The sequence below is a fragment of the Leopardus geoffroyi genome, chromosome A2, assembly GCF_018350155.1.
Source record: "Leopardus geoffroyi isolate Oge1 chromosome A2, O.geoffroyi_Oge1_pat1.0, whole genome shotgun sequence".
In the NCBI taxonomy this organism is placed as follows: domain Eukaryota; kingdom Metazoa; phylum Chordata; class Mammalia; order Carnivora; family Felidae; genus Leopardus; species Leopardus geoffroyi.
This window is the reverse complement of record NC_059331.1, coordinates 65,850,825-65,870,374: the sequence shown is the minus strand read 5'-3', so window position 1 is coordinate 65,870,374 and position 19,550 is coordinate 65,850,825. Positions and strand designations below refer to the sequence as shown.

The 19,550-nt window shown below is 53.6% G+C and overlaps 1 protein-coding gene and 1 long non-coding RNA gene across 9 annotated transcripts in view; one reads left to right on the top strand and one right to left on the bottom strand.

Annotated features, from left to right (window-relative positions):
* The window catches only part of GRB10 (growth factor receptor bound protein 10), a 185,221-nt gene that overhangs the window by 156,704 nt on the left and 8,967 nt on the right, over nucleotides 1–19,550 (top strand). For all 8 annotated transcript variants that reach the window (XM_045494287.1, XM_045494290.1, XM_045494291.1 and 5 more), the window contains 9 exons: nucleotides 6,909–7,024; nucleotides 8,447–8,515; nucleotides 9,404–9,541; nucleotides 10,375–10,485; nucleotides 12,830–12,928; nucleotides 15,073–15,150; nucleotides 15,988–16,104; nucleotides 17,061–17,127; nucleotides 17,347–17,434. In XM_045494287.1, coding sequence (XP_045350243.1) covers nucleotides 6,909–7,024; nucleotides 8,447–8,515; nucleotides 9,404–9,541; nucleotides 10,375–10,485; nucleotides 12,830–12,928; nucleotides 15,073–15,150; nucleotides 15,988–16,104; nucleotides 17,061–17,127; nucleotides 17,347–17,434 — 883 coding nt within the window. The remainder of the gene's footprint in view (nucleotides 1–6,908; nucleotides 7,025–8,446; nucleotides 8,516–9,403; nucleotides 9,542–10,374; nucleotides 10,486–12,829; nucleotides 12,929–15,072; nucleotides 15,151–15,987; nucleotides 16,105–17,060; nucleotides 17,128–17,346; nucleotides 17,435–19,550) is intronic.
* Nucleotides 12–15,346, bottom strand: LOC123606196. The gene is made up of 3 exons (XR_006716151.1): nucleotides 15,334–15,346; nucleotides 2,277–2,285; nucleotides 12–117 (listed from the first exon to the last, which is right to left on the bottom strand). It is a non-coding gene; the product is annotated as an uncharacterized LOC123606196 (long non-coding RNA).

Genomic DNA, 19,550 nt, shown 5'->3' with positions numbered 1-19,550 from the left:
GCCGTCCCCTGCCGGTATGGCGAGCTGTCTGGGTGCCGCCCCTTGTCCCACTGTACCTCTGCCGGTATGGCGAGCCGTCTGCGTGTGGTCCCCTGCCCCCCCAGCGCCCCTGCCGGTCTGGCGAGCTGTGTGCTGCCCTTACCAACCACTGCCTATCTGTTTCTCCAGACATTCCACCATCCTCACTTGCAGCCCTCCCCCACCTGATACTTTCAGAACCTTACTCTGGGGTGGTGGAAGCAGCTGCTCCCAGGGGCTCAGACACAGCAAAACGGGTCTCTCTGTGCTTTAGCTGCACACCTGTGGTCTGGGAAGGGCAGCCAAGGGGGAAGGGGGCCTTGGGGGAGCCTGCCCCCTGCACACTCCTGGCGTTGCTGTGCAGAGAGCAGTTCCTCCAGCTCCCAGGAGTGGGGGGCCGCGGTGGTGACTGCCTACAGGTGGGCACGGGAGACCCAGGGGAATCCAGGGGAATCTGCACATCACAAAGTAGCCGGATCTAAGTTGGAATGTTACAGTGCGTTTCTGAGCTGGTTCGCAATGTTTGCACCGAGTGCAGGCAGGCTCGCTCACGTGTAGTGTGGAGAGAGCGTGGGAGTATTTCGAAATACGTACTCTGTACAGAGCTCACTGGGGTTTTGGGTGTGGTGGACTTCTTGCTTAGATGGTCTGTTGCAGGTAACAAAGCTTTTCGGACTTCCGTTTAAACTCTTACTGGATAAAGGGCAGTCCTTGAAAAATCATAGGCACGTATGTCAGACCAGAATTTTTGTCTAAATCAGCAACTGCATCCCTTCTGTGTGTTGAAGGAGAGAAAAACGACACAGATCGTTAAGTTCTTCCCGTGGTTCTAAACTTTCTTTCTGGAAGATTAATAAGCCAAATGTACTTGTTTTATTTTTTAAAGTTTATTTTGAGAGAGACAGAGAGAAAAAAAAGAGAGAGCGCAAGCAGGGGAGGGGCAGAGAACGCGGGGCAGACAGAATCACAAGCAGGTTCTGCACTGTCAGTGTGGAGCCTGGTGCGGGGCTCAAACCCACAAACCGTGAGATCATGACCTGAGCCGATATCAAGAGTCGGGCGCTTAACCGACTTAGCCACCCAGGCACCTCTAATAAATCAAATTTAACCTTCTAAGTCTGGAATGTTCCTGTAAACAAATAGTGTTCTTTGAAATGACACTATACAATCCAAGCCTAGATGATGCTGAGTAAATTTGAGTTGGCATTGTTTTACGTCACTGTGTTTTAGCCCCACCAATGTGCATCTCATAAGGATGCTCTCTGATTTCTTTCCCGTTTCTGCCGATCTTCAGTGCACTTTGAACACCAGCTGAAACTTTCTCTGTCATCTCTGGCAGCCTCCTCCCGCCAGGTGCCTTCACTGGTAACACGATGCAGCCGGTGACACCGTCATCAGGCTCCAGTGTGAGACATCCATGAAAGGATCCCACAGGGGTCTGATAGGGCCGCCAGAAGCATCTATAGACACACAAGTAACGTGGAAAGTAAACAGTACTCGGAACCCTGCAGTGTGTATGTCCACATGCACACGCGCACACACACAGAATTAACTTTAAAAACACGTCTGTGTAGTCGGACCCAAATGTGAATACTGTTGAAAGCCCATTCCAAAGTCTGAATGCTCTTAATTTGAAAGGATTTGTAGGGGCGCCTGGGTGGTTCAGTCGGTTAAGCGTCCGACTTCGGCTCAGGTCATGGTCTTGTGGTCCGTGAGTTCGAGCCCCCCATCAAGCTCTGTGCTGACAGCTCAGAGCCTGCTTAGGATCCTCTGTCCCCCTTGCTCTCTCTGCCCCTCCCCCACTGTTTCCCTCTCTCTCTCTCTCTCAAAAATAAATATTTTTTAAAAATTAAAAAAAAAAAAAGCAGCTGGGGCGCCTGGGTGGCTCAGTCGGTTGAGCATCCGACTTCGTCTCGGGTCATGATTTCATGGTTCGTGAGTTTGAGCCCCGCGTCGGGCTCTGTGGTGACAGCTCGGAGCCTGGAGCCTGTTTCAGATTCCGTGTCTCCCACTCTCTCTGCCCCTCCCCTGCTCATGCTCTGTCTCTCAAAAATAAATAAATGTTAAAAAAATTTTTTTAAAAAGAAAACGTGGTTTTCTTTTTTTTCTTATCATGTATTGAGAGAGAGAATGACTGGGGGAAGGGAGAGAGAATCCCAAGCAGGCTCCTGGCTGTCCGCACAGAGCCTGATGCGGGTCTCGAACTCATGAACCGTGAGATCATGACCTGAGCTGAAATCGAGAGTTGGCCGCTTAACCCACTGAGCCTCCCAGGCGCCCCTAGAAAAAGTGGTTTTCTAAATGCCTGTGCGTGGCTGCTGCCCTTGGTGGCCCCCGAGCCGGGGCCAGCCATCCAGTGTTGGCAGGGGCATCATACTCAGGGGGTGGGGGTAGGGGAGCAGGTGCAGTGGCTGCCTGCTGGTACCCAGCAGGGATCTGGCTGGATCTCGCTGTTCTGAGCCACGCTCATACCAGCCAGGTCAATGCCTTTCCTACACCCCGGTGTCTGTTCCTGAAGTCACTTAAGACTCAAGGTAACGGTTTGAAAACCTGGGGAGGAGCCCTCACCGTGGGGGGGCAGAGCCCTTCATGATGGGTGATCTCAGGGAAGCCCGTTCTGTGTCTCAGGACTCCCAGCTCCAGCGAGCCCCTCTCTGCAAGTGAACTCTTCATGTCTTAGCATCCCCCCCGCAAGTCCTGCCTGTTGGACGTGTTGTGGCTCCGGTATTTTGTGTAGAGCTCTCAGCCTTGCGAACACTGTCCCTGACCAAGGCCACTCAACAGCGGCCAAGTCCAGCTAGAGGGGGCCGGTGCCGGGCAGTTGTTCTGGAAGGCACCGCCAGGCCGTCTGCCCTGAGCCGGTGAGCTGCAGGTGTCCAGATGTCACGTGCAAGGGATGCAGGGAGATTTAACAGCCAGCCTGCAGCTGTATTATCGAGTAAACTATTTCTCATTCATTTTTTTATGTGTTTATTTATTAGAGCACGGGAGGGGCAGAGAGGGGGGCAGATGGCCGACCTGAAGCGGGCTCCATGCTGGCAGTAGAGAGACCGATGCGGGGCTTGATCTCTCCAACTGTGAGATCACGACCTGAGCTGAAGTCGGATGCTTAACCAACTGAGCCACAAACTATTTTTGAAAGGAAGTTTATAAAACTGGAACTGGGGCATGCAAAACGGCAGCTTGGCGTCCCTGTGGCATTAAGAATGTGACTTCGGGTAAACCGCATCCCTGGGAGGGACTCTCGCACCCAGGCCCTGAGTGACCGCAGACATCAGGACAGATACGACCAGGAGAGCCTGGACCTTATGCACGCGCAGGGAGGAGAAGACCGCTTCTGTGAATTCAAGGGATTTGGGGGTTTCTGTTGTTGCGCGAGTCAGGTGAAAGCCCTCTAGGAAAAAGCACGAGCTCTGTCTTTGCGCTGTTGACAGCTTCATGCTTGTACCTGGCCAGGCAGGAAAGGTGTGGCAGTCACCCTTTGGAGGCATCAGCCGCAACAGGGCCGCTGACATCTGGATGTGGGGACAGGTGTCTAAGGAGAATCCACAGGCATATTCAGCCCTCGGTGCTCAGAAGGGCCTTCAAGGGCCCATCTTTCCCATCTCTGTCTCCTTGTGGTTACACCGCGAAGGTACCAAAATGATGTCCTTTCCCCACTGAAATCCGTATGTAGAAGGAAGGAGTCTTATGGGGCGTATCCAGACATGGGGGGCTGTTTTCTGTGGTGTCTCCCTAGTGACCTTGCAGCCCCCGAGTCCTGCAGAGCCCCAAGCAACTCTGCTCTCTGGGGTGGGTGGGCTGTGCCAGCTGTGGGCACAGAAGCGGGGCAGCGAGGAGGATGTTGACACCAGCCAGGGCGGGAGGCTCAGGCTTCTGCTAAGGAGTCACGTGTCCATGGCACATCTTAAGGCACATCTTACTTCTGTAGTAGGATCTGCCTTTTTGAGTTGCTTGGTCTCTAAATACTTTTCATGTGGAGTAGGGGGGTGGTGGTGGATGCTGGATTTAGTGTCAACTATTCGAAAAAGACTTGAATCTCCTCTGAGGAATGTCTGACTCTTCCATTTGCACAAAAAATCCTTTGACGTGGGGACGCCTGGGTGGCTCAGTCAGTTAAGCCTCCGACTTCGGCTCAGGTCATGATTTCTCGCGGTTCATGGGTTCGAGCCCCGTGTTGGGCTCTGTGCTGACAGCTCAGAGCCTGGAGCCTGCTTCCGATTCTGGGTCTCCCTCTCTCTCTGCCCCTCTTCCACTCACTCTCTGTCTCTCTCAAAAATAAACAAACATAGGGGTGCCTGGGTGGCTCAGTCGGTTAAGCATCCGACTTCAGCTCAGGTCATGATCTCGCGGTCCGTGAGTTCGAGCCCCGCATCAGGCTCTGTGCTGACAGCTCAGAGCCTGGAGCCTGTTTCTGATTCTGTGTCTCCCTCTCTCTCTGACCCTCCCCCGTTCATGCTGTCTCTCCCTGTCTCAAAAATAAATAAACGTTAAAAAAAAAAAAAAATTAAAAAAAATAAATAAACAAACATAAAAAAAAAAAGCAAAAAATCCTGTGGGGGCGCTCTGTGGAAACTTGGCTTTCCAATTTTATTTAAGGCCATTATGATTGTATGAAGTTTATAGATGGCAGTGTGATTAATAGAATCCCCTGACGTGGTTTGAAACACCTGTTTTTAGAATCAAGGTGAAAGTCAGAACTGGAGCAGAGGGGTTTGAACTGACATTGTTGCGGTGGCTTTTTTGACAGCTGGGAACACTGGCATGTGGACATCCAGCGGCAGACGGAAGAAGCCGGGCGGCTCTCGGGTCTCTGGGAAGGGGATCACACGCAGTCTTCCTAGCCCCTGCTGTCCCAGGGCTCCGGGCACCCGCCCTGCGGGCTGGAGAAGGGAAACCTTTGTTTTCACCTGTGGGTGCCCGAGCCCCCCTGGCAGCACCAGAGTGACCCAGAGAGGCACGTCCCCTTCAGTGCACACGGGGTCTCTTCTCCCCTCATCCCGGCTGCCCTGGGCCCCGCCACTGAGGATGCAGCCCAGTCTGTGTGCAGCTTTCCCGGGATCTTGCCCTGGTGGGATGCGGGGAGGCAGAAAGAGGTTGTCGGGGAGGACAGGAGCCTGTGCGTGTGTGTGTCCACGTGTCTGTGTGTGCACATGTGCCCCTTAGAGCTGCTGCCTCCCCACTGCTCCTCCCGGGCGTCTTCACGACTCTGCAGACAAAATGCTTTTGCTTTGGATCTCGGCATCGGTCTTGTCCTCCCTCAGATAGCCACGGCCCCGCTTTTCTATCTTTCCTTATTTTACCTGGTAAAACATTCTGATTCTGTAAACCTGTCTTCAGCCGATTTGGGGTGGTTGTTTCTTTTGTCCCTGTCACTACAGAAATGGTTTTTTCCGCCCAAACTTCGAAACAGAAGTCACTAATTTGTTTTGCACCAGAAAAATCCATTTTAAGTGGATGCCCATCTGAGCCAATCCCTTTTTTTTAAAAGTACACGTAGTGGTTGTGATTGCACGCTCCAGCCGGGCGTTGTTACGTCATAGTGGAGGCTGAGTGTGCCCCTGTGAGCCCATCTCCGGCAGCTACCACGGGCTCGAACCTGTACATGGACGGGTTCTTCCACATTTGACTCAGAAATGCTCTGACTCCAGACTTCATCCTTCCCGCAAGGGGAGACTTTTCTCAGGACTCCACTCTGACCATGGGAAAGGAGGAGGGCGCTTTGGAGGACCCGCGCACCCCTTTTGTGTCATTTAGTAGCTTCTCGTGCTCTGCCATTGTGGCATCGATTCACGCCTCAAGGCTGCCATGGATTTGCTCTGTTACATGCCCCATTATTTTCGTACGGTTGGTTTCCTGTCTTAGGAGACACGTGGGGGCCGGGGTGACCACCATCGGGACAGGACGGTGCCACGTGCGGTTCTCTGTGTGCCACGTGGAATCAGTGTCCACGAGGGAAGTACCTTTCCAGGTTGATAACGCTGCAAAGTCAGGCGGTCTGAAGTGCTTGTGTGTGTGTGTGTGCGCGTGTGCTTACGCACCTGGGCGCACGCTGTGTATGATGTGTTTTCCTCCCCATCCTAATAATATAATCTTGTCTCTGAGATCAGCTCCGGGATGTGGTTAGCATGGGCTTCAGCCTTCAAGGGAAGTGGGTTCGGACAGACTGTCTGATGGCGGTAGGTCCCCTCCTGCGTGCTCTTACCCGACGTCGTATCTGCCCACCGAGCTTCATGACATCGAAAGCATTGCTACCCTTCTGCTTTGTGCCTCCCATACCCCACCGTCCTCCGGTCCCTCCTGCCATTCCTGGTCTCTGGGTGTTCTTTCTCCCGGTTATTATAGTCCAAGTTCTTTACGAGGGTTGAAATTTCCTAACTCAAGGGCAACATCGTCACTAGGGTCTTCATTGACTCTCTCAACTCTCGCTGACGCCAAATTGAGAAGAAATATTAAAAGTAAGGACTGACTTGACCCCTCATGCTGTACCTACCTGAGGACCTCTTGTGCACCTGGCAGTGCATTAAAGAGAGATTTAAGTATTTTTTTAAATGTTTGTTTATTTTTGAGAGAGAGGGAGAGCTCGAGCGGGGGAGGGGCAGAGAGTGAGGGAGACAGAGGACCCGAAGCGGGCTCTGTGCTGACAGCAGCGAGCCCGACGCGGGGCTCGAACTCCCACACCGCGAGATCATGACCTGAGCAGAAGTGGGATGCGTAAGCGACTGAGCCCCCCAGGTGCCCTACAGAGAGATCTAAACTTCATTTAGTCCTGGACTTCCTTGCTCACCGTGCAGGAAGGGGAACAGGACGCTAACGAGGTTTCGTAATTGGTGGTCAAGCCAGCTCCCAGCGTGCCTGTTTCGTCTCACACGTACGTTTTTCCTCTGCAGAAAGATACCTGGAAGACCACGAGCTGGTGGTCCAGGTGGAGAGCACCCTGGCAAGTGACAGCAAATTTTTATTTAGGAAGAATTACGCAAAATACGAGTTTTTCAAAAATCCTACGGTGAGTGTCTTCTCTTTGGGTCGGGGGTCTGGGACTCGTGAAATCTTGTGGCCGATGCTTGGGATTGACAGCAGCCGCTGCTACAGGGGTAGCAGATGGGTTTGGGAATCCGAGTGGCTATTTCACGGAGCAATCCACACCCTACACTTCATCTCTGGTGCTCTAGCCACATGCCTGCATACTGGCCGGAGGGAACCGGAGCCTTCCTGCACAGTAGCAGAGGGAAAGGGGTTGAGCCTCCCTGGGTCGGGAGAGACGAGACGCCACTTTTCAGCTAGAGCAAAAGTTCATGGTTAGATTGGAGCCAATCGGTGAAATACGCAGCATAATAAAAACTCAGTGCTCTCCGCAAACAGCAAACACTGCCGTGTGGTTTGTGGAGGAATGCATTTCCAGGCATACTGGGCTGGTCTCCTCCATCTTTCTTTCCTTTTTATTGGGGGCGGGGCAGGGGGCACTAGTCCCGTGAGGTATCAGCACCGGGAGAACCGTGCCTGCCACAGCATGTGCTCCCGTCCCGAGTCACGAGGCCGAGCAGCCGTGACGCGGGCAGAAGACCCGCCGTCCGCTTCTGGCTCAGGTGGTTTAGATGCTTTTTTTGTTTGAAAGTTAGAAATTTGGTAACTAATTCTGCATAATGCACCAGAAGAGACTTTGTCGCGTCGCCATGTTCCTCTGTGAGTTCCGAGGTCTCCATCTCATGACGCGTACTGAGTTCCACTGCGTGGTGGCCCTTCGCCACGGTGTGTGCTGTGAGGCAGGAGTCCACGTTGAACATGATGGATACTCCACAATCCCGAACTCCCCATTTAAGGAAACAGTCCAACCTTTCGAAGCAGGTGCTTCCATCATGGGATAAGGGAGAAAGAAGGACTGCGTTTTGTTTTATTTTTATTTATTTTATTTTATTTTATTTTATTTTATTTTATTTTATTTTATTCTATTTTAGTTTATTTTACTTTGTTTTTATTTCATTTTAATTTCATTACTCACTTTTATTTTTTTAGTTTTAAGTTTTTTAAATTTTTTTATGGTATTTTATTTTTTGGAATGTTTTATTTATTTTTGAGAGAGAGAGAGAGAGACAGAGACAGAGAGAGCCAGCGTGAATGGGGGAGGGGCAGAGAGAGAGACACACAGAATCCGAAGCGGGCTCCAGGCGCCGAGCTGTCGGCACAGAGCCCGACACGGGGCTCGAACCCACGAACCATGGGATCATGACCTGAGCCGAAGTGGGACACTTAACCGACTGAGCCACCCAGGCGCCCCTTTCTTAAATTTTTTTTTTTTTAACGAAGGACCATCATTTTAACTACAGACGGACGTCCGCGTGCCCTCAGGAACTTTTGCAGAACTAGCCCACCCGTGAGGAAGCTTCTCCCCACTTTGCCGCTAACCACGACTGTTTTCCTGTTTCCTTAGAATTTCTTCCCAGAACAGATGGTTACTTGGTGCCAGCAGCCCAACGGCGGTCACAACCAGCTGTTGCAGGTACTGGGCAAGGAGAGACTCACCGGAGCGGGTCTGGGTGGAGGTCCCCTCGCGCTGTGGCGGCAGCGGCTCTAAGGACCTTGACGGGGCTGCGCTCATCACCCCCGCTCGCTGTGGCTCCTGCTGGCGCTCAGAGCAACCAGCGCGAATGTTGCCCTGGGAAGCGCGTGCACCGCCAAGCTCCCTCAAAGCGAAACAAGCACTCGTAGACAGGATAAGCTCCCTCTGGATTAGAAGCGGTGGGAGCGGGAGGGCAGGAGTGAGAAGCCGCGGCTGGCCGTCTCCTCGAGGCTCCCGGGTCAGGCCACCGCCCTGGGAATCTCTATACACCTGCTGAGCCCGTGTCACCGTGGAAAAGGACTGGGCTGCCAGAAAACTCTTTGAAAGCTAGCGTGTTGTTCGTTATACATGCTTTTGTCCCTGTTCACTGCCCCTGTGCCTCCTGAAGTCTGTTCCGAGAAAACTTGGCCTTCCCGCGGCCCCTTCCCGGTGCAGGGAGTCCCCGGGGCCCCTGCACTGACGGCCGACTTCCGGGGAAGTCGGGAAAGTGAATGTTATTGCCGCCGTGCCCCCAAAGTGTGTCCATCTACAGCGTATTAGGTGGGAGAATACAACACTCACAAAGGCAGCCAACGCTCTCCGGGTGGCACCAAGTAGAAAAGAAAGGCCCGCTCGCTCCCATTGTGTTTCAATACTAATTATGTTTCCCGCCACAGCCAGTCAAGCAGGGATTTTTGGTGTTTGAAAGGGAAGCTGCCCTTTGAGAACACTTGGTCGGACCAGAAAAGAGCGTTGTGCCGATTGACAGGATGTCGGGATGTCAGGGAGGCCAGTGGGACACATCTGCCCGAATTCTCCCGTGACAGCGTTGCCTGACTTCTTCCACAGAACTTTCTCAACTGCAGTAGCTGTCCTGAAATTCAGGGGTTTTTGCACGTGAAGGATCTGGGAAAGAAGTCGTGGCGAAAGTTGTACGTGTGTTTGCGGAGATCAGGCCTCTACTGCTCCACTAAAGGAGTGTCAAAGGTGAGTTCATTGTTGGTTTTTTTGTTTGTTTCTTTTAAATGTTTCTTTTGAGAGACAGAGGGGGAGGGTAAGGGGCAGAGAGAGAGAGAGAGAGAGAGAGTGAGTGAGTCCCAAGCAGGCTTATACTGTCAGCGCAGAGCCCGGTGCGGGGCCCAAACTCACAAACCATGAGATCGTGACCTGAGCCGAGATCAAGTGTCAGACACTTGACTGACTGAGCCACCCAGGCGCCCCAAAGGTGAGGTTTAAAGCCGCCACCGCCTCCGTCACACCAGGCCAGCAGGGTTCGCAGTGGACACGGCTTCGCTTTAAAATGTGCCCAAGGCCCCTCCAAGCTCGTATTGACTTGTGAAGCGAACTCCAAGCTCCTGGCCCGCTCGTCTCCCTCAGAAACCAGGCGACAACACAGACAGCAACGCCCCCTCGCTGCGCCCCCGGCTGGCCAGCCCCGGCCCCCTCTGTGGCTTGGGAGTAGAGCGTCCTTAGTGGCCTGAGTCCCCAGAAGAGGCTGCCTCATTTTCTAGAGTTTGGAAGTTAGCCTCCAAGGTGGCCATAAGGACGGCCGCCAACCTAATACGTGCTAATACAAGAGGGGGAGGGGCTGGTGGGACCCCAAGTTGGGGGGGGGGTGGTTTGGCGAGGGCCGGGTGGGTTTGGTCCTAACTTAGCGCTTACTTTACACGATTGTTGCAGTCTGTAGAGCGGCAGAGGGGAAAGAGCCGCATTGAGAGCGTGCGCAGCCTGCCCTCTGTTGAGGAGCACGTGAGAACGTTCGCTCTTGGCCCTGCCTGAGATGTTCTCCCCTGTGAACCTGACCACCCTTTTTTTCCCAGGAGCCCAGACACCTGCAGCTGCTGGCGGGCTTGGAGGACAGCAGCATATTCTCCCTGATCGCCGGCAGGAAGCAGTACTGCGCCCCCACGGACTATGGCTTCTGCATAAAGGTAGCCCGCCTCTCCCACCCACCCCCCCCCCCCACCCCACACCCCCGCACCCCTGTCCCGTCCCGGGGCTGCCACGCCCTGATGGCATCCCTCTGGAGACTTGGGAACTAGCCAACAAATGCCTTCCTTGGCGGTGGGAGTTTTTGGTTTATTTTCTAACAAACAGAGTTTCCCAGTGGATTTATCCATCCTTCTGTGCTTATGGTGTGTCAATCCTTCGGTAGCTAGCGGCTCAGAGAAAAGTAGGGAATATGATGGATAATGCGAGTCGATGGGCTCAGTGGCTTAGTGACCCACCGCCCATCACTTGGGTGGCCTCCAGGGTACCGAGTGAGCCAACACTTTCCGTATGAGCTTCCAGTCACCAGGATGGTATGTGTGCCCACAGCCCTGACCTGCCTCTGTGCACATGTGTGTGAGAGGACACTGTATGTGAGAGGACATATTCACATATATTTCCACATGTGTATGCACACACACCTCTATGGGAACACACAGAGGTACACACATACACTCAGATGCACATACACATATGCACACACCTACGTGAACACAGACATGCACACACACGCACCTACATCGATACAGAGATGCACACGCGTGTATATATGTACACATACATATGCACACATACATACACTCATACACAATATGCACGCACAAAATCACATGCACACCTACATGAATACAGATACATCCACACATGTGTACATAGGCACGCACAAATACATGTGTACACACACATGCACACCTATCATCGATACAGATGCACACACATGCATATATGTATACATACATATGCACACACGAACACACATGCACACTCATACACATGCATACACACGCACACCTATGTGAATACAGGTACATGCACACACACGTGTACATGTACAAGTACACGTGCACACACGTGCATATACATACACCTGCATATGCACACACAAATACATGGGCACACATGTGCACACATGTACTATGCATACTCACGCACACCTACGTGAATACAGATACATGCACACACAAGTGTACATGTGCAAACACAAACAGACGTGCACACACGTACATATGTGTACACCTGTATATGCACACACATGCACACTCATACACAATATGCACACGTACGCACACCTACGTGAATATAGATATATGCACACACACGTGTACATGTGCATGCACAAATACACATGCACACACATGCATATACATACACCTGTATATGCACACACAAACACACATGCACACTCATACATAATATGCACATGCAAATACATGGGCACACATATACACATACTGTGCACACACAAGTACACATGCAGGCATGAGCATACATGTGCACATGCACACACACCCCTGGTGAGGCAGTGGCAATGTTGGTCATCGTCACGGTAGCGCTGTTTCCCGCACACTCGCTGTGCACTGGGTGCTGTGCTCAGGGTCCCCCTCCGTCTTAATGCATCTTCCCAGGTGCTCACAGGTAGTACCTGCACCAGCCCCGGTGCTCACGTCCGGTCGCCATGAGTGTGCCTGGAGTCTCCCGGCCGGGCTGACCTCTGAGCCAGATTTCCACGCCGTCCCGAGGAGAGGTCAGGGATCAGGGGGCGCGTTGCTCCCTAAAATACCAGCTGCTGCTTCACTCGGTGAAGCTTCTTGGGGTCACAAGTAGTAGGAGTCCTAGGGCCCGAGGTGCGGGGGAGGCACCGGGAGGGCTGCAGCGGGGTGGGGGGGCCATTGGAACTCAGGTGGTCGGTGCCCCTCCCTTCCCCCCGGTTGGCACCTGCAGCGGTTGCCCCCATCGCCAGGTAAGCCCTGCCTCTGCGTGGGTACACTTGCCGTCCCTGCACGGTGGCAGCTGTGACGGTGACCCCCTGCCGACCTCAGGCCGCTCGTCCACCCCAGTCCCCTTCTCTGGGGGTGACACCACCCTCACTCTCTGGGCTGCCCGTGGGGCCACTCAGATATGCCCTCGGGGGCTTCTCCCCTCGCTGGCTGAGCCCTGCAGGGGCGCTTCCTCAGCTGCCACCTCGGTGTTCCGGGGAGGCCACTGCACATCTTTTCATCTGGGCTCTCCTGTCAAATCCAGCCTTCCCTCCACAGAGCAAGATGCCCCCTTGTCCCTGCGGCCACCGCCTTGTCTTGGGAGATTTGCTGTCCCGTGTCTGTTCTCTGAGACTCCCTGTTGGAGGGTGGCTGAGCCCTCAGCTGCGCGATGGGGGCCAGGCGGAGGCGCCCTCTCTGGTGACACCTCCTGCCGCTGCCCGCCGTGTGCATACAGCCCTGCCATCACACGGGCACGTTCCACACTCGCTGCGTCAACGCTCACCGGGTCATCGCTTGCCTCCTTCAGCCCAACAAAGTCAGGAGCGAGACGAAGGAGCTGCGGCTGCTGTGTGCCGAGGACGAACAGGGCAGAACTTGCTGGATGACGGCGTGCAGGCTCCTCAAGGTGCGTGGCGAGTCCTCCCAGCGTCCCGGCAGCCTGGCGCACCCGCACGTCTGTCCGGACAGGGTCTCGAAGCTTCTCACAGATGCTTCACGTTCGAGAAGTCGGAGCCAGGGCGCCTGTGTGGCTCAGTCAGCTCAGTGTCTGACTGGTGACTTCGGCTCAGGTCATGATCTCGCGGTCCGCAAGTTCGAGCCCCGCATCGGGCTCTGTGCTGACAGCTCAGAGCCTGGAGCCTGCTTTGGATTCTGTGTGTCTCTCTCTCTCTGCCTCTTCCCCGCTCACACTCTGTCTCTTTCTCTCAAAACTAAATAAACGTTAAAAACGTGTTTCTTAAAAAAAATTTTTTTTTCTTTAATAATTATTAAAAAAAAATAAGAAAAAGACAAACTAGTTAGACCTATAAGTCAAAGAGAAGTCGTTCCAGCGAATTATTGGAACTGCAAGCAGTGTTGGGGCCTCCTGAAGAGAGAGAACGTACGTTTTCTTTCTTTGGCCTTAATTTCATGATCTTTTTATACTGTTTTGAAAGGGATCCTTAGATCATTGATTTTAAGGCTTAACGTTCTCAACTGTGTTTCAGACTAGAACTCTGCCTCTTAAATTCTAGCTTAGTTGCTGTTTGTCACGTTTGTGTAATTACTGGGCTCAAAACTAATATGTACATACATGTACATGCACACTGCACACACGTATCCATTTAGAGAAACACATATGCACGTGCACACGCGCGTGTGTGTTATTAGCTCAGACAATGTCAGAGTAATTTACGCCTTCTTCATATTGATTCTTTGGTCCTTCCGAATTATTATGCTTTATTATCTGCATCAGGACTTCCTGCCTCAAAATCTGACCCATATGAGTTATTCTCGCTACGTCAGTGTTTTCTGCTTAGTGTTCACACGGCTTTTCTCTTCCCCTCGTCTCTGCTGCCTTTCCGGGTCCTTATGCTTAGAGCTTGTCTCTGTTACAAACATAACGTAATTGTCTTTCTCCTCTGATAATCTTCATGTTCTCATTGGAGTGTTTGTTGGGAAGCATAGCATTTCGATTATTAATATTTGTGCTTAAGTTCGCCACTGACTATTTTCACTTCGTCCTGCCAGCCTGTCTTCTCCATTAAAAAAAAAATTTGTTTGGGGGGGGGGGGGTGGCCAGGGGAAACTCCTCAATTATTTTTATTTCTTTTTTTTTTTAATTTTTTAAAGTTTATTTTGAGAGACAAAGGTAGTGCGAGCAGGGGAGGGGCAGAGACAGAGGGAGAGAGAGAGAATCCCAGTCGGGTTCTGCACTGTTAGCACAGAGCCTGATGCGCAACTCGATCTCACGCACTGCGAGGTCGTGACCGGAGCCAAAATCGAGAGTCGGAGGCTTAACCGACTGAGCCACCCAGGCGCCCCTATCCAGCACTTTTATTCTGGAACTGAGGACACACTGTAGGGTTGGAGCTGGGAACGCGTCACCCACCCTGCAGGAGACAGAAGGGAAGTGCAGCCCTCTTGGTAGCCTTGTCCTCACCTGCCCCTTTCCCTTGCCTGTGTGGTGGGAGCGGGGAACTGGAGCATAGGCTGGACGGCCACAAGCGTGGGGGACCCTGCTTCTCACCAGGGCACAGGCAGCGTGACCCAGCGAGCCGGTCGGGCAGTGAGCCTGGTGCTTGGGAAGAACGCCGTTGGGAACAGGCTGTGTGCCTTCGAATCCAGATTCCTTACTTTACCGGGATCCTGAGCAACTTGCCTCCCTTCCCCGTTCACATCTGTTGTCAGATGGGGACAGAGGACACATTCCCTAAAAGGGAGAGTCTCGAACGAGACAGCAGCATAAAGCCTTTGGGACCGTACTTGGCCCGTAGCAGCATTCAGTAGGGTTCACTGTTCTCAATTGAGTACATCGTCACTGCCTGCTTATCCCTTGCCCAACAGCATGAGTGAGCCAGTCAGCCACTGGCGTCTGGGGGGTGGGGGGCGGGTGGTGGTGACAGTCACGCAGGACCCAGGCAGTGTGCCGCATTGCACGTGTGTCTGTCGGCTCACAGAGGCAGCTGGGGCACTGCTCAGCACTGCCCTTCGCCACCATGGGTTTGCCGCGTTCCGGGGCTTGTGGGGCTCACGCGGCCCCTGTGACCGACTCTGGCCTTTCCTCCGCAGTACGGGATGCTCCTGTACCAGAACTACAGGATCCCGCCGCAGAGGAAGCCCCTGCTCCCCTCCTTCTCAACGCCAGTGGTGAGTCTCCGGAAGGCATCACAGTGCTTTGTACCCAGATGGTTTCAGGCGAGGTTGCCTGGAAAAGCTCCAGAATGAGCTCGTGCATCTCAGGGAAGCTGGTCTACACCACCCATTCCCCTGCCTGGGAGGTGGATCTTGTCTTCTCGGCAGCGTGACTGCTGGGGACCGACCCCCCTCCACCATCCTGCATGCCCCTGAAGCCTGTTCAGGGAGGTGACTGTTCAAGTGGTCAGAGACTGTCACCGGCAACATCCGGCTCTCACCCCTGTTCAGCCGTGGCGCCCGTGGGTGCTGTAGACCGTTACGCGAGAACCTTCCCTGGTGGGAACCTAGAGATCATCGTGAATGTCCTTGTTCCCGGGACATACTCCGCTTCCCAAAGTGCAGGAATGACTTGGTCCTCTCCAAACCCTGTCTTAAAGCTCCTTGAGGTCCATGCCCGGGAGACGTCGTAGGTCACAGCGGGGTCCGTGCCTTGTCCTGAATCAGGACTTGGTGTCTGGTGAGGGCTGAGCTCCCCACGGCATTCGCACCCCTTGATGTGTCCTGGTCCGGGCAGGTCACCTGTGAGGGACCCCGCAGTCCAAGCTCTTTGGCACCTGCAGCCTCACCAGCGGCATTAGAGGCCACAAGGGGACTGGAGCGTTTCTCCTTCTCCTCAAGAGAAACCAAAGCCGTCCTTAGCTCCAGAGTGCCCCCCACTTCCGAACCCTGGAGTGGGGAGGCAGGACATTGCCGTCACCCTTTCCTGGCCACCTTTAGGACGGTGTTGCGTTCCCGTGTGCGGCTGAGTCCTCCTTCCCTACGTCGTAGGAACTTGCCCTTTCCTTCCAGCGCAGCGTCTCTGAGAACTCCCTCGTGGCCATGGATTTTTCCGGGCAAACAGGAAGAGTGATCGAGAACCCAGCCGAAGCCCAGAGTGCAGCCCTGGAGGAAGGCCACGCCTGGAGGGTAAGGGCAGGCCCCCTCGTGCGTGGCACCCCCCGCTGGTCTCCCCAAGAGTGATCCTCTCTGGGGGTGTCATCAGGGGAGGGGAGGGCGGCCTCTGAGGCTCAGATGGGGGGAAGCAGTTGGCGCATGGGGTCTCCTCCGCGTCCCCAGCGCCCATGCGCCCCACTGGCTCCCGGAGGAGGCCCGGGACAGGAGCAGAGCCCTGTGACCTCTTGGGTCCCGCTCGGAGCTGCTCTTGCTGGTGGGCGGTCTGTGGCCATGTGTGGGCAGCACGGAGCTCACCCTGATGAGGCCGACAGACGTTGCACATCGTGGCTCGGCAACTAACCAGCTTCGTGGCCCCGGACGGTCTCCCCCCTTGAAGGCTCACGTTCTGACTTCCAGAAATCAGAACATCACCCTGACTGCAGACTTTCTAAGGTTTACACACAACGTTTGAACCACAAGCCCGCTGCTCTGGCTCAGAAAGTTCTGTGAACCTGAGCTTCAGAGCGTGTGGAGAACTCTCCGGAGCCCGTGTTTCCAGGCCTGCCTGAGTTCAGTGGCTCAGGCTTTTTTTCCCCAAAACTTACCAGGAATTTCACTGCGTGTGCCTTCCGAATCCCCCGGGATGCTTCTGTTTTTAAAACTGTGGTCAGGGGTTGCTTGGGTGTCTCCGTCGGTTGAGCGACTTCGGCTCAGGTCATGATCTCACAGTTTGTGGGTTCAAGCCCTGTGTCGGGCTGTGCTGGCAGCCCAGAGCCCGCTTCAGATCCTCTGCCCCTCCCACACTCCCACTCTCTCTCTCAAAAATGAATAAAAGACATTAAAAACAAAACAATAGTGGTCAGACACGGAGGGTGGCAGGTGGCTGTTGCTCCGTGGTCATCCTTCCCCGCCCCAGGTGTGTGTCCTCAGTGGCTGGCGGGCTGCATCCGTCCACTGTCTTAGCGCTAACACGGGCATTTCTTCTGCAGAAACGGAGCACACGGATGAACATCCTCAGCAGCCAAAGCCCCCTCCAGCCGTCCACCCTGAGTACAGGTAAGCACAGCATGCCAGCCTGGGACTTTTCCTCGTAAAGCTCCCATTCCCCCACCTCCACCCCCTGAGCTTCTCCAAGCCTCCAGGCCCCGTGGTCACCACGAGTGGTGCAGCCGTGGGCATCGGGCCCCCGCGCCGATCACGAGTGCGCTATGCCTTCACGGGAGCCGTTCTGTGGACGGGCCAGGACCCTCCCCTCCTCTGTCTTCCCTCCCACAGTGATTCATCGGACACAGCACTGGTTTCACGGCCACATCTCCAGGGAGGAGTCACACAGGATCATTAAGCAGCAGGGGCTGGTGGACGGGTAAGGAGGCGCCGTCCGGGAGCGGGCATCTGCTGAGGTTTCGTTGTGCGAGCACGTATTTCTCAGAGATCTGGGTGGCGCGCAGTCCTTACAGCCTCCTGTGAAAGAGGAGGTGTGGCTCGGGGTCAGCGTGCGTCGGGCCCAGCACAGCCAGTGAGTGTGGCAGAGGGAGGATCGCAGCCCATCCTGTCCGCCCATCCATTACCAAGTTCTGCCTCTTGGCGGAAATGCAGACAGAGAACACGGCCAGTTACTATTTTTTGGGGGGGTGGGGGGTAGGTATTTTGAGAGAAAGCATGTGAGCAGGGGAAGGGCAGAGAGAGAGGAGAGAGGGAATCCCAAGCAGGACCTACGCCGTCAGCACAAGAGCCCAGTGTCGGGACTCGATCTCGCAGAACCGTGAGATCGTGACGTGAGTTGAAACCAAGAGTCAGACGCTCGACTGCCTGAGCCACCCAGGCGCCCCCCAAGCCAGTTATTTTTCACTAATAAAGCAGTGGCAGTGGAAGAAAAATAGTTTTGCCCACCCCTTTCAGTGTGTGCATTTTATCAGCCAGCTTGTGCCGAGAACAAACAGCCACAGACTTTGGTGGCTTCGAGCCACAAAGATGTACCATTTCTCATGGCGGGAGTCCGTGGAGCCTGTACTCACGTGGGCCAGCCGGCAGGGGGCAGGGGGCGGGTGTTGCTATTGGATGGGGAGATGGGCACATGTGCCAATGGGTTAGCCTGGGGTCACTCACACTGGAGCCGTCACAGGGGTCCCGGGAGTACGAGAGGTCAAACCCCAGTGCACAAGTACTTTTAAGGGCTAATATCCCATCGGCCGTGGCACCTCCCCCCCATCCCCCCAGTCTTGCTCAGCATGGCTCTGGTTTCCCTGTTTTTCATCTTTTACAAGTTTTATTATGGGAATTTTAAAAAGTTACCCAAGGGAGAAGAGTATAGTGAGCCCCCACTTAATCTTTGTCTGGTTTTATCAGTTCACTAATTTCAGTTTGTCTGTTTCCCTTCCCACCATTGTTGGTTTCTCTTCTACTCCTCCTCCCTGGGTCCTTCTGGAATATTTTAAAATTAAAATCCCAGACATTCCACATTTTTACCAGTAAACGTAGTTAGTGTGTCTCTAAAAAATAAAGACCTCTGTCTTTTGACACAGCCACAAAATCATTGTTACCCTTAATGCAATAAACAAGAATTCCTTAATATCATCTAAAATCCAATCTGGGTTCAAACTTCCCTAATTGTTGCCAAAAAAAAAAAAAAATCCTCTACATTGAGCTGGTTCAAATCGGGACCAACAAATTGCCTTTGGTTGCTAGATCTTTCGGGTCTCCTCAGATACCACCGTCTCTGTTTTTCTTCTGTGGCTCTTTCTCGCGTGTCTGTGTGGGAGGAGTGGGTGGGTTGCTAGCAATGCACTTGTGGTTCCTTGAATACCCTCTTCTGTCTCCCTTGTTCCCTGTCACGCGGTAGATGGAGCAGCACGTGAATGCACGTGTATGTGCGTGTATGTATCTATATGCCCTTGTGTGGTAGTGTGTGTGTGTGTGTATGTGTTTATACCTGTGTGTGTGAATGCACGTGTGTATGTGCATATGTGTGTGTGTGTGTCTATATGCCCTTGTGTGGCCGTGTGTATGTGGGTACCTGTGTCTGTGAATGCACATGTGTGTGTACCTATATGTTTGTGTGCATCTATATGCCCTTGTGCGGTCATGTGTGTTTACATGTGTACCTATGTGTGAATGCATATGTGTGCGTGTTTGTGTGTGTCTATATGCCCTGGTGTGGTCGTGTGTGTGTGTGTGTGTGTGTGTGTGTGTGTACCTGTGTGTGTGGTGCACGTGTGTGTGCATGTGTATGTATGTGTCTATATGTACATGTGTGTTCCTATGCACCCAGATACACAAAATGTGTACGTGTGTATATGCGTGTGCACGTGCCTGTGGGCAGGTGTATGCACGCACTCTCACGCCCCACCAACCCGCAGACTTGTGCAGATGGTGAGCTCCCTGCCCCTTCCCCTCTGCCTGCAGCCCACCCCACAACCTGGAGAAGGATCTTTCCAGGGGCAAACCTACCTGTGTCTTCCCCTCTGCTAAAATACCCCTGG